At 38.6% G+C, this 11,240-nt stretch overlaps 2 protein-coding genes and 1 pseudogene across 2 annotated transcripts; 1 reads left to right on the top strand and 2 right to left on the bottom strand.

Moving 5' to 3' along the window:
- Positions 1-1,141: 1,141 nt before the first annotated feature.
- On the bottom strand, positions 1,142-2,780 carry LOC125207510 (hydroquinone glucosyltransferase pseudogene; annotated as a pseudogene).
- A 1,860-nt stretch (positions 2,781-4,640) lies between these two features.
- LOC125207509 (UDP-glycosyltransferase 86A1-like) lies at positions 4,641-7,334 on the top strand. Its single transcript, XM_048106884.2, has 2 exons — positions 4,641-5,228; positions 6,324-7,334. Exons 1-2 carry the CDS (start codon positions 4,688-4,690, stop codon positions 7,214-7,216), a joined length of 1,434 nt encoding a protein of 477 aa, XP_047962841.1. The 5' UTR covers positions 4,641-4,687; the 3' UTR covers positions 7,217-7,334.
- Positions 7,335-8,750: 1,416 nt separating this feature from the next.
- Positions 8,751-10,756, bottom strand: LOC125206133 (uncharacterized). Its single transcript, XM_089060523.1, has 2 exons — positions 10,181-10,756; positions 8,751-9,612 (listed from the first exon to the last, which is right to left on the bottom strand). The coding sequence occupies exons 1-2, from the start codon at positions 10,739-10,741 to the stop codon at positions 8,881-8,883; spliced, it is 1,293 nt and encodes a 430-aa protein (XP_088916649.1). The 5' UTR covers positions 10,742-10,756; the 3' UTR covers positions 8,751-8,880.
- Between the last annotated feature and the right edge of the window lie 484 nt (positions 10,757-11,240).

The following is an 11,240-nucleotide window of genomic DNA, read 5'->3' as shown; positions in this document are numbered from 1 at the left end:
TGTTTAAATCAAATATAAAATTTAAAATATTGATATTTTCCAAAACAAAGGAAAGTAAAGTTATTAGGAATCGTATTCTCGAGATTCAATTTCCCATGAATCATTTTCCTTATCAACTTTATTTTTTCGTCAACCAAATATAGCCAAAGGAAAAACATGTCATAAGCATAACTTGAAGAATTTTAGAAACTCGCGTGTTTAGGGACATATTAAACTGGGTTGGCAATGCTCTTTCCACCATTTTTATTGAGTATGAATTGATGCCTTTATTTCATGGTTTGGTGAAAATGTTCATAATTAGTGAGTTGTTTTTTCGTCTTGAATCATGCGAGATTTGAGTTTAAATTTTTTCTTTTGTTTTTTATCTGCATACATGCATTTTTTTTTTAGAACTTGCTCCTTGTTTGCCTAAATTTGTATAGTGCTTAAGTTGATTAAAAACGTTAGGCAAGGCTTTCAGCTACTTTTAGGACCCTTAATATATGTTCCATTTTAACTTTGTTAGCCCTGTGGAAACTTTGAGCCTTTTTTTGGAAGCTAATGTAATGGGGAAAATTCCTGTGATTGTATGTTATGAAGGAATCGAAGAGATAATGGAAAGTAGTGAAATTTAATGTGATGCAAAAGTGTGTATTGGGAAAATTAGAAGAAAATCAAGTGTGCCAAAATTTAGAAAGGATATTTAAAAAGAAGAAAAAAGAAAAGAAAGGAAGGTTGTTTAAAAAAGAAAAATTAAAGGAGTTAGAAAGTGATAAGAAATATCTGAAGTAATATCAGAAGTGTCTGTATTAAGTTGTGAACTTTGAATTAGGTTTAAAAGTTTGTTTAGTCTGTTAGATTTCAGCTCACTCTCTTCGTTTTCTCTCTCAACCAAGATCATTAAGATTCCTATTTTCGTTTTCGCAACTCATTCTTGTTTAATTCTTGTTCCCAATCGTTTGTCAACGTATTCAAAACTTACAAACTATAAAAAAACATACAATCATTAAATTCGTTAGTATCTATACAACTTCCATTTGCCACATTGATTGTAGTTAAATAAATAATGTATAAGAGTGTTTAGTAATATGTGCTCGTTAAATTTAAAATAATTAATAAATTTAAAATCATAGTACTTAGTCAATAAAATTATAGGAAAAGGTTTAGAAATTATAAATGAAACATCTAAAAGGTGTCAAATTATTGTGAGCAGAGAAACATGCATATTGGATAGTGTTGACATTTGCATTTGATGTTTATTAAACATTGAATGTAACTTTAATGTAGGAATGTCTATTTTGAAGCGCTCCAGCTCTTGACAATTTGAACAAGTGCCTTTGTAGAAGATCCATCTTTACCGATAGCATTTTCAGCAGCAATTTTTAATTGGGAAATCTTATTTCGAATTTTAATTCCTTCCTCACCTCCCATGAGCTGTTTCACCGCACACGATATCTCCTCTCTCTCCACTATCCCTTTCTCGTTCTCCCGAACCCTAATCCCCCCCTTCAGTCCATCCGCCACCACTGTCGCGTTGAGCTTCTGCTCGAAGCAGATTGGCCACGCGATCAGTGGCACGCCATGGACTGTGCTCTCCAGTATCGAGTTCCACCCACAGTGCGTCAGAAATCCACCTGTTGAGCTATGGCTCAGCACCTGGATTTGAGAGACCCAGGAGGCCACAGCTAGCCCGCGCCCCTGGGTCCTCTCCAGGAATCCTTCCGGCAAAAACGCTAGAGGGTCCCTGGGGTCGCGGCCACCAACTTTTAAATAGGCAGCGGCCGCGTTCTCCTGGGGGCTTCTCACCACCCAGAGAAACCTCTGCTCGCTAATTTCCAGCCCTACCGCTAACTCAGTGATCTGCTCGACCGAGAGCGTCCCTCCACTTCCGAACGAGACGAATAAAACCGAGTTCCGTGGCTGATTATCCAGCCATTTCAAATAGGCCGATGACCGATCCGATTCACTATTATCGATCCATCGGATCAGCGGCCCAACCGGGACAACTTGGGGGATGCCAGGGCGGCGTCTCTCTAGATGTCGAAACGCATCCGGTTCGAGCTCATAAAAAGTGTTGACAAGAATCGCGTCCGCAGAGAGATACATCTCTCTGAGATCCATGGCACATTTATGGACTCTGCAGTCCGTAAATGTGTCTGGAAAGTCTTTAACCTCCAGGGTTAAAGACCCTGGCAGCTTCACCGGCTCCGCCTGTTTAATATCGTTGCGAAACGTGCAAGACGAGTTGAGCTCCGGCAGGGTCAAGGAGAGCAACGCGTCGATGGCTGCAACGACGTAGAAGACGTAGGCAGGGATGCCGAACTCCCTGGCTACGTCGATGGCGTCGGGGGCGAAGAGATCGACCACGAGGGCCCGGGCCGGGGCTCCCGACTCTCTGAGACGGGAGAGGATGTCGCGGAGAGCCGGGAGGGACCGGACGAGGCGGGCTTGGAGGAGGATCTCGGGGTTGGCGTCATCGGGGAGGTCGGCCGTGGAGACCGGGGGGAGGAAGACGGGGGTGATGGCAGCCGGAATTCCTTGGAGGAGTGAAGATTGGAGGGTAACCGGAGAGCCGTCGCCGTAGTCGGGAATGATGAGGGTGATGGTGCAGTTGTGGTTGAAGACGAGTTTCTTTGCGAGTTCGATGAAGGGAATTAGGTGGCCTAAGAAGCCCGGAGGAGGTAGTAAGGCTATGTTGTGACGAGCTTCCATGGTGGAGATTTGTATCGATGAATTGGAATGTGAAAAAATTGATTTGCAGTGCAATTTATAGCTTAGGCCCTAATGCCATGGAAGCTTATTCCTCTTAACGACTTGATTCGTGATCATGTGTCTTAACCGATCTTTAAAATCATTTACAGCTTGTAAATGTTAAAAGTTACTATTACTGATCTTTAAAAATTAAGATCGTGCATTATACATTGAAAACTGATAAAAATCTATATATTCACATATCATCGATGTCAGTGACCTTCAATTGTTGTCGAGGCTTGTATATTCAATTACTAATAAAATATATACTCTTAAAATATCAATTTATCTCGGGAAATTGATCTACTGATACACCTAACCATCGATAATCAATTCAACCAAAAGATTTTCGAGTCAATATGAATATAAATCGTGAAATACATGTATGATTCCGTCGATAAAAATTATATACTGACTACTATTAAAAATAAAATTCTACTAAAAATATAACGTTTTCCTCTTTGGATTATGTATTATGAAGATTGTATGACTCTCAATTGTCGTCGAGGCTTGTATATCAATTACTACAAATAAAATATATCCCTCTTAAAATATCAATTTATCTCGGGAAATTGATCTACTGATGCACCTAACCATCGATAATTAATTCATATTCAACCAAAAGATTTTCGAGTCAATACGCAATATAAATCGTGAAATGCGTGTATGATTCCTTCAATGTAAATTATATATATTCCCATAGTCTTATTCAAAATGATATACGTACTGTACATTTTTCTTTTTGGAATGCGCTGTTTTAAATGATACGTTTTTTAAAATAGAAACATCACTTTTCTACTTTTTCTTCCATTCTTATTATCTTTACTTTACTTACAAAATAACTCTATATAAAATCTCTCGCTAAATTAAAAATATTCTATTTAGAGCATATACTCCCTCCGTCCATGATTAAATGTCTCATTTTTTAATGAATAGTAGACAGAGAGAGTATTACACAGTTAATTTATAATATATAAATAGTACATAATTTCAATATTCGCTAGTACTCCCTCGTTCATCATTAATTGTCTCAGTTTGATTCGGTTCGCATTTTAAGAATTATAATGGCAACGATTGGAAAAAAGCTAATGGAGTATGAACTTTATCTTTATACACTACATTTGTCCACTATTACTTGTCATCAGTTAACCCGGCTCGAGTGTCAAAAAATACTTACCCCGTCCCTCTCTAAATAACAATTTTATTATTTTTGGATGCCTCACATATTTCCTAAAATTGAAACATCACTATCTATATTTTATTCTTTTTCTTTTATTGTCTCTCCACTAAACTCATAAAATAAACTACGTACTCCCTCCGTCCCACTCAAAATGGACACATTTCTGAGTGACGCGGGATTTTAGGAAGTGTTGTTAGGTGGAATAAAGTAGAGAGAAAAAAGTATTTGAATATTTTAATGAGAGAGGAGAGAGGAGGTTATTTCCATAATTGGAAAGTGGTCATCTTGATTTGGACAAACAAAAAAAGAAAGGTGGTCATCTTGAATAGGACAGAAGGAGTATATAAAATATCTTGCTAAACAAAAATGCTCCATTCGGAGTGAGAGATAAAGTAAATTTAATAGAAAGAGTTAGTAGAATGTGTGTCCTACTATTATACTTTCATAATAAAATTATGAGTGGAATTAGGTAGAGTAATATGGTATATTTTATTATGAGTGTAATGAGTTGACTAATGGGAATATGATATTATAAAAAAGTAGCAAAAATAATAAACTAAACATGAAATTTGTTATAGGTATTGATGAATCGATAGAGAACTTTTAGTTTTATTATAAGGAGTAATAAAATATGAATGTAATAAAATTAATAGAAACGATGAGAGTAATTTGAAGAGTTGGTAAATCGACAATTAAATTATGTAGAGTAATGTGACAACATCATATCGAAACTTTTGTCTCCCTCTCTCTCATTCTCTCTATCTGCAAAGTCGAAAGATGGCAAATTCAAAGCCACACGCGATTGTGATTCCATACCCATATCAAGGCCACATTACTCCGATGATCAATCTATGCCTAAACCTCGCATCAAAAAACCTCATCATCACCTTCATCCCCCTCGAATTCAACCATCACTCCATCTCCAAAGCTCACAATCTCCACGCCGATGAAGACATCTTCACCGGAGCCCGAAACGCGGGCCTCGACATACGCTACGCCCCTGTCTCCGACGGATTTCCTGTCGACTTCGACAGGGACGGCAACGACGTCGACCGCAACTACACCGACTACTGGAAGACCATGTTTCTCGATTTCCCGGGGCGCGTGGATGGACTGGTCGCCGGGATCGTCGCGAGCAGCGGAGATTCGCCGCCGTCGATTATGATCACCGACACCTTCTTCTCTTGGGTGGCGACGCCGATTTGTGAGAAATATGGCCTGCTTAACGTTTCTCTTTGGACACAGCCGGCTACTGTGTTTGCAATCAACTATCACTTTGATCTACTTAGACAAAATGCCCATTTCCCCCCTCAACATGGTATGTTCCTTCTTTGCAAAATACTTTCATTCTTTAATCAGAGTAATCGCGGTAATTGTGGTCCACTATCATTGAGTATGATGAAACAACATTATTTACTTTGTAGGATCGATATGTAAATTAATAATATAGACTACATGTAATCCCTCGATTCGTCATTAGGAGTGTCATTTGAGTTCAGGACCGATTTTTAAAATATATAAAAAATTAGTTGAAAAAGATACTCTCTCCGTCCCACTTAAGATGATACGTTTTCATTTTTGATTTGTCCAGACTAAAATGACACATTTCCTTTTTTCGAAACTTTCTCTCTTCAATTAATACATCTAAACACTTTTTCTCATCCATATTAAAATATTCATCTTTCTTTCTCTTTCTATTTTAATACTTACACCTACTTTTTCTCTCTCCAATTAAATACATTAACCAATAACTCCTAAATCCCGTGCCGGCCAAGAAATATGTCATCTTAGCCGGGACGGAGGGAGTAGTAAAATGTGAAACCCATTTTCATATATTAGTTTTATAATAAAATGTGAGTGGAATGCGTTAGTGGAATGTGAAATCTACATACTATTTATAGTAAAAGTGAACCGGAACTCCTAATATTAGACATACTAAAATAGTTAAACGAGACTCCTAAAAACGGAGGGTGTACTGATTTTAGAGGATTTGTAGGTCTATTATAACAAACTAACACGAGGACTGATTGGTAGGATAACACTGCTTAGTTTGGAGGAGGTGTCGTACCCGAATACTCCTTGTGTAAAATTAGAGTTTCTTTTTGCTATTTTGGTATGTCCCATAATTAGGGCCTTTTTTTACTTTTACTATAAATTTACTATAAATTGTAAGTAGATACTTATATTCCACTGACATTCTTAAAATCATGGCGAGTAAAGGACTCCAGGACGAAGTACAGTACAATTTAGTAGAGTGGCATGTTAATAATGGTAAATTGTAGTCTTTGTATCAAGTAATTGGATATTTCCTTATTTGTGAACATAGTATTAAAAATATGTAAAATGTAAAAGTTTCTCATATCAAATCATACTTATACAAAGTATTGCAATATCTATATGGTAACAATTTCAGGTAAAGGCGAGGAGGGCATCATAAACTACATACCAGGAGTAGGATCAATGAGACCAAGAGATCTGATGTCGTATGTGCAATACCCAGACATGATTCCAATGTTAACTGAGATTGAAGTGAAGTCATTCGATCATGTGAAGCAAGCAGACTTCATCCTATACAACACAGTTGAAGAGCTCGAATCCGACACCCTTTCAGCCCTGAATCAAATCCTTCCATCTTTCCCCATCGGCCCGATCAATTTCTACGACGCAAGCCTGGCCCGGAGCCTCAGGCCCCACACAGATTGCACAGAGTGGTTGAGTTCCAAGCCCCCCTCATCAGTCCTCTACATCTCCTTCGGTAGCATCAATTTCATTGCTGATAAGGAAGAAGTCGCGGAGTTTGCTTACGGCCTTCTCATGAGTAAAGTTTACTTCATCTGGGTGATCAAGGATGATAATATTCATGATCAAGAAAAAAAATTTCTACCTAGTGATTTTAAAGATGGGATGGGAAATCGAGGACTGGTCGTGCCATGGTGCGACCAGGGCGGGGTTCTGGCCAGCCCTGCCACGGGAGGTTTTCTGACGCACTGTGGATGGAACTCGGTTCTGGAGAGCATGTGGCATGGTGTTCCGATGATTTGTTATCCGTTTCTTGTTGATCAGCCTACGAACCGGAAGCTTGTGGTGGATGATTGGAAGATTGGGGTGAATTTATGCGATGGAGGGCGCGTGACGAGGGAGGAAGTTGCTGAGAAGATCGATGTCGTGATGAAGGGAAACTCTGCTCTTCGGATGAAGTGCGAGGTTGAGAAAGTGCGTAAGAAGTTGCAAGATTCATTGGGGGGAGAAGGGTCATCACATAAAAATTTGGACCTATTTTGTGAGGGTTTGAAATTGAGGCTTTAATAAGTACCAAAGTTGATCGATTTCAATAAACTCCAACATCAACAACTTGGAGGTACTCAAGATCCAATGTACTTTTGGAGCATAAACATATTCTGAAATACACAGAGAATTTTCCATTCCTTTTCATGTTATTTTTGGCCTCAAGGGAGAAAGAAATTTAACATTATAACTCATTTAAAACTTGTCTTACAATGGCAAACGTTGCTTATCCACAACAATCCTTCAGGAAATGTAGGGTCTTTAGGATATTTTTCATGTTAAAACCATGTTCCATTTGTTCGAAAAGTAATGCACCCATGAGAAACAATAATAAAAATAGGGCAATGTGTGAAACTTCAATTTGGAGAAATCTATATAGCTTACTTAAGAAAGACATATTAAAACAATGTGGGAAACAAGGGCTTAAGCAGAGTTTTAACTGGACAGACTGGTTCAAAGTCTTACCCAAGGAAATATTGCCAAAAGAAATTACTAATAAAACTCAACCGATATGAAAAAGTCGAGCAAATTAAGGACATCGAAATCCATTATCCACCTAAGTAATGCAAGATATTGCGAAACAGAGGCATGGGAGTAAGAGCGAGTCGTATGTCAGCAAAGGATGAATATTGACTGCCTAATCCACGCAAGAACCAATGCCCTTTGTCAGAATTGTCGACAGGACGATTAATCGCCAATAATTGATCAAACAAGCCTTTGAATTTTCAAGTGTTATTAGGCTTGTACATAATTTGAAACCATAAGTTGGTTTAGGCTTTATGTGGAGAGATGTTCAAATTTCAATGGTATTTTAGGCTGAATAAAGGCACTTTCTTCATCAGGTAACCCACTAAGCTCCTTCTTGAAAGCTTCAAGCCCCTGCACCTCCTCATGTGACGAAACAGGACATTTATTCAACATCGACTATCTCATTACATAGTCCAACATTAAGAATAAAATGATCTTCTGGAATAAACATCATACCAGCTGACTAATATGCTGGTATAGCTTATGTATATCATCTTAAAGATGGTGATCGAGAGAGGCATAGACGGTTTGGTAAGGCACACGTAAAGAGTAGAAGAGAGTAGATAGTGTAGAGAATTAATTGTATTTTGTTGTGTGTATATTCAGTTCTAATTTCGTATTTGTTGTTTTTTAATATTTGATAAAAACACGAACAATTAATTTGATAAAATGAATTAAATGGGAGGGCTGTTGGGAGAGCAATGGAAGGGCTACGGCATTGGGGGGAACTGGGAAGGGACTGTGGGAGAGACGCGATAATGTGGCGGGAGAAATTTTTTAGAGGACTTTGGGAGGAACGTAGCTATTGCAAATGCTCTTAAGCAATATAAGTATATAATATAGTTGGTTGTACCGAAGTTATGAAGTGATAAAGTGAGCAATAGTTAAAATAAAGCATCATGTGTCCCACAATGCTCAATTGCTTCATACTAGTATTTAAATATAAATTTTAAAAACTACACCACGGTAGACTCAAACTAATGACCTTCGATTCAAGCATCAACCACTCTATCGCTTGACCTACACATGCACACAATAATAAACATCCATAATGCATAGTCAAAGTGTTCCAACAAGAAAATGAAGAATTTGGTAATCCAGCCCAAATAAGTTCATTTCTCACTCTGCCATAGTATGGAAAATAAAAATAAAAAAAATCATGGGTCAGGTGTAAGAAGACCACACAAAATGGAATTGAGTGTCTGAAACATCCTAACCCGAAGGTACGAGAGATCATCATCAACGAACCTCGAACCAAAGAGTCTCCTACAACACATCATCACAATATTCCGCACAAGCTTAATCCCGAATAAGCCAAGCGACACGGCGAGGACCACATTAATGATTCCGGTAAGCGATCGCGTCTGCGTATTCGGCGCACTGACCAGCACCGAACCTCCGTAGCTGACCGAAATAGCCGCCATCGACACCCTCATCACGTAGGTGGTGAAAACAAAGAGAGCGCCGCGCCCGATCGGAAACGGAACTGCGACCAAGAAGATTGTGATGAGAGACGAGACAAAAGCGGTGGTGTTTGCTCGTACCAAGTGTTTGTATATCTTGGGATGAGTGGTTGCAATCACGGCTTCCCCGGCTCTGTGTGATGACGTGTCATCCTGCCACACCCCGCCAGGGGGGCTCACGGCCGCCTGGAAGGCCATGGTTGCGATCAGGGTCATCACCACCATTGTCTGCTCTCTCTTCTTTGATAAGTATTCGAGTAATATTGGATTTGTTTTTTTCCTTGACATTGCTTTTGGTGGTGCAATTATTGATATGATTCCTTCACTGTCATCATGGCTCTCTTTCAAGATTCCCACTGCTGTTCTGCCCATCGAATTCTTTGATTCCTTCTCTACTTTATTGCTCTCCACCAAGTATTTTACCATCTGTGAGATTGCACGAAGAAAAAATATGGTCAATTATTGGCCGTAAAAATCATGAAATTTGAACATATATATAATTGAAGAAGAGGAACAAATTCGATGGACATGAATAACATAGCGCAATCGTTGTTTTTCCCTACCGTTAATCCAATCAAAGTTCGTAATTTTTATGATCAAGTTTTAAGTTTATGGAATAATCTGAAACTTGGCCATAAGTCCTCATATTTGCAACCAATAGCCGAAAAATGTACTCCCTCCGTCCCTTAAATTTTGTCACATTTTGACCGGGCATGGGTTTTAAGAAATGAAAAAGTCGTGTTACATGAATCCTACTTTTTACATATTAGTATTATAATAAAACATGAATGACATTGATTAGTGGACAAAAAATAGTAAAAATAAAATGGGACAATTAATAAAGAACATTCCAAAACGCAAAACTGAGACACATAATAGGGGACGAAGGGAGTAACATGTATAAAGTGGTGGATCACCCAAAGTAATAAAATTGACAGTTGTGAAAGTAAAGTAACAATGTTAGATGAATAAAAAGTTGTGACTTGTGACTCACCTCAACTTGTTTGGTCCTAGCAGCCCAATGCAAGAGGGTCTCCCCATCATCATCTTTAGCATACACAAGGTCACCCAACTTGTCCACCAAAAACTTCAATGCCCTAAGCTGACGATGTTTCACGCACAAATGCAGCACAGTTTGACCGCGGTGCCCTCTTTCCATAACCGGCAAAGGATCCTCTTCAAGCAGCTTTTCCAATATCTCAACATGCCCTTTCACGGCTGCAATTTGAACTGGGTTCAGGCCTTGCTCGTCTCGCCACCAGCACATCTCCGGGGCTACTGATAGCAATCTTTTCGTGATTTCAAGATTCCCTTCTTCCACTGCAATGTGAAGAGGAGAAGATTTTTGGGAGTCGGAAATCCGAGCTAGCCCCGGATTGATCTTGAGCACCTCTTCAATGATGGCTACTTGGCCCCGTAGCGTTGCTACGTGTAGAAGATTTCTCGAACATGGATACGAAACTCTTTCAACAAGATATGGATCTTGTTGAAGTAGTTGTTTAAATTTTGTTACGTCTCCTTTCGATGCAGCATCATAAAGTTCTTCACCAATCATTCTTTCAAACTACTCTACTATATTGTTGATTAAGACATTAATACATATATGAATTGTACTCTATATTATCATTATATACATATAAGGTCATCTTCTACAATGTTCATTTGCTTTACTTTTGCATGTGGAAAGTAAAGCTTGTGGTTTACATATGTTGGCTTAATTAGTTATACTTTTGTGTCTTTGTTTGTATCCTATTTTAACATATGCTTCATTCGTGTACATTACTCCCACTAAAATTAAAAATTACTTTCTCCATCTCTGAAAATTTGTTACTTATTTTCATTTTCGTTTGTTCTTAAAAATTTTGTCACCTTTCACTTTTACTATTTTTGGTAGTGGACCCCACAAGGCGGCGTCCTCGACGGTCATGGTGCCGCCTTGTAGGCTTACATGATGAGTAGCAACAAGTGCCCGGATGGTGCCACGGTACGTGTCATGAACATGAGTTCGATTGAATTTTGTATTGAACCATATACCTCTTAGTTAAAATACTAGT

The sequence above is a fragment of the Salvia hispanica genome, chromosome 6 (genome assembly GCF_029641045.1).
Source record: "Salvia hispanica isolate PSC_SH4W2 chromosome 6, Shi_PSC_v1, whole genome shotgun sequence".
NCBI lineage: Eukaryota > Viridiplantae > Streptophyta > Magnoliopsida > Lamiales > Lamiaceae > Salvia > Salvia hispanica.
This window is presented reverse-complemented; position numbering and strand designations above follow the sequence as displayed.

Excerpts from the sequence above, each read along its gene's own strand:
- LOC125207509 (XM_048106884.2), top strand. The coding sequence starts at position 4,688 with ATGGCAAATTCAAAGCCACACGCGATTGTGATTCCATACCCATATCAA. Across the intron at positions 5,229-6,323 it reads CCATTTCCCCCCTCAACATG|GTAAAGGCGAGGAGGGCATC; the intron begins GTATGTTCCTTC and ends TAACAATTTCAG.
- LOC125206133 (XM_089060523.1), bottom strand. The coding sequence starts at position 10,741 with ATGATTGGTGAAGAACTTTATGATGCTGCATCGAAAGGAGACGTAACA. Across the intron at positions 9,613-10,180 it reads CTAGGACCAAACAAGTTGAG|ATGGTAAAATACTTGGTGGA; the intron begins GTGAGTCACAAG and ends GCAATCTCACAG.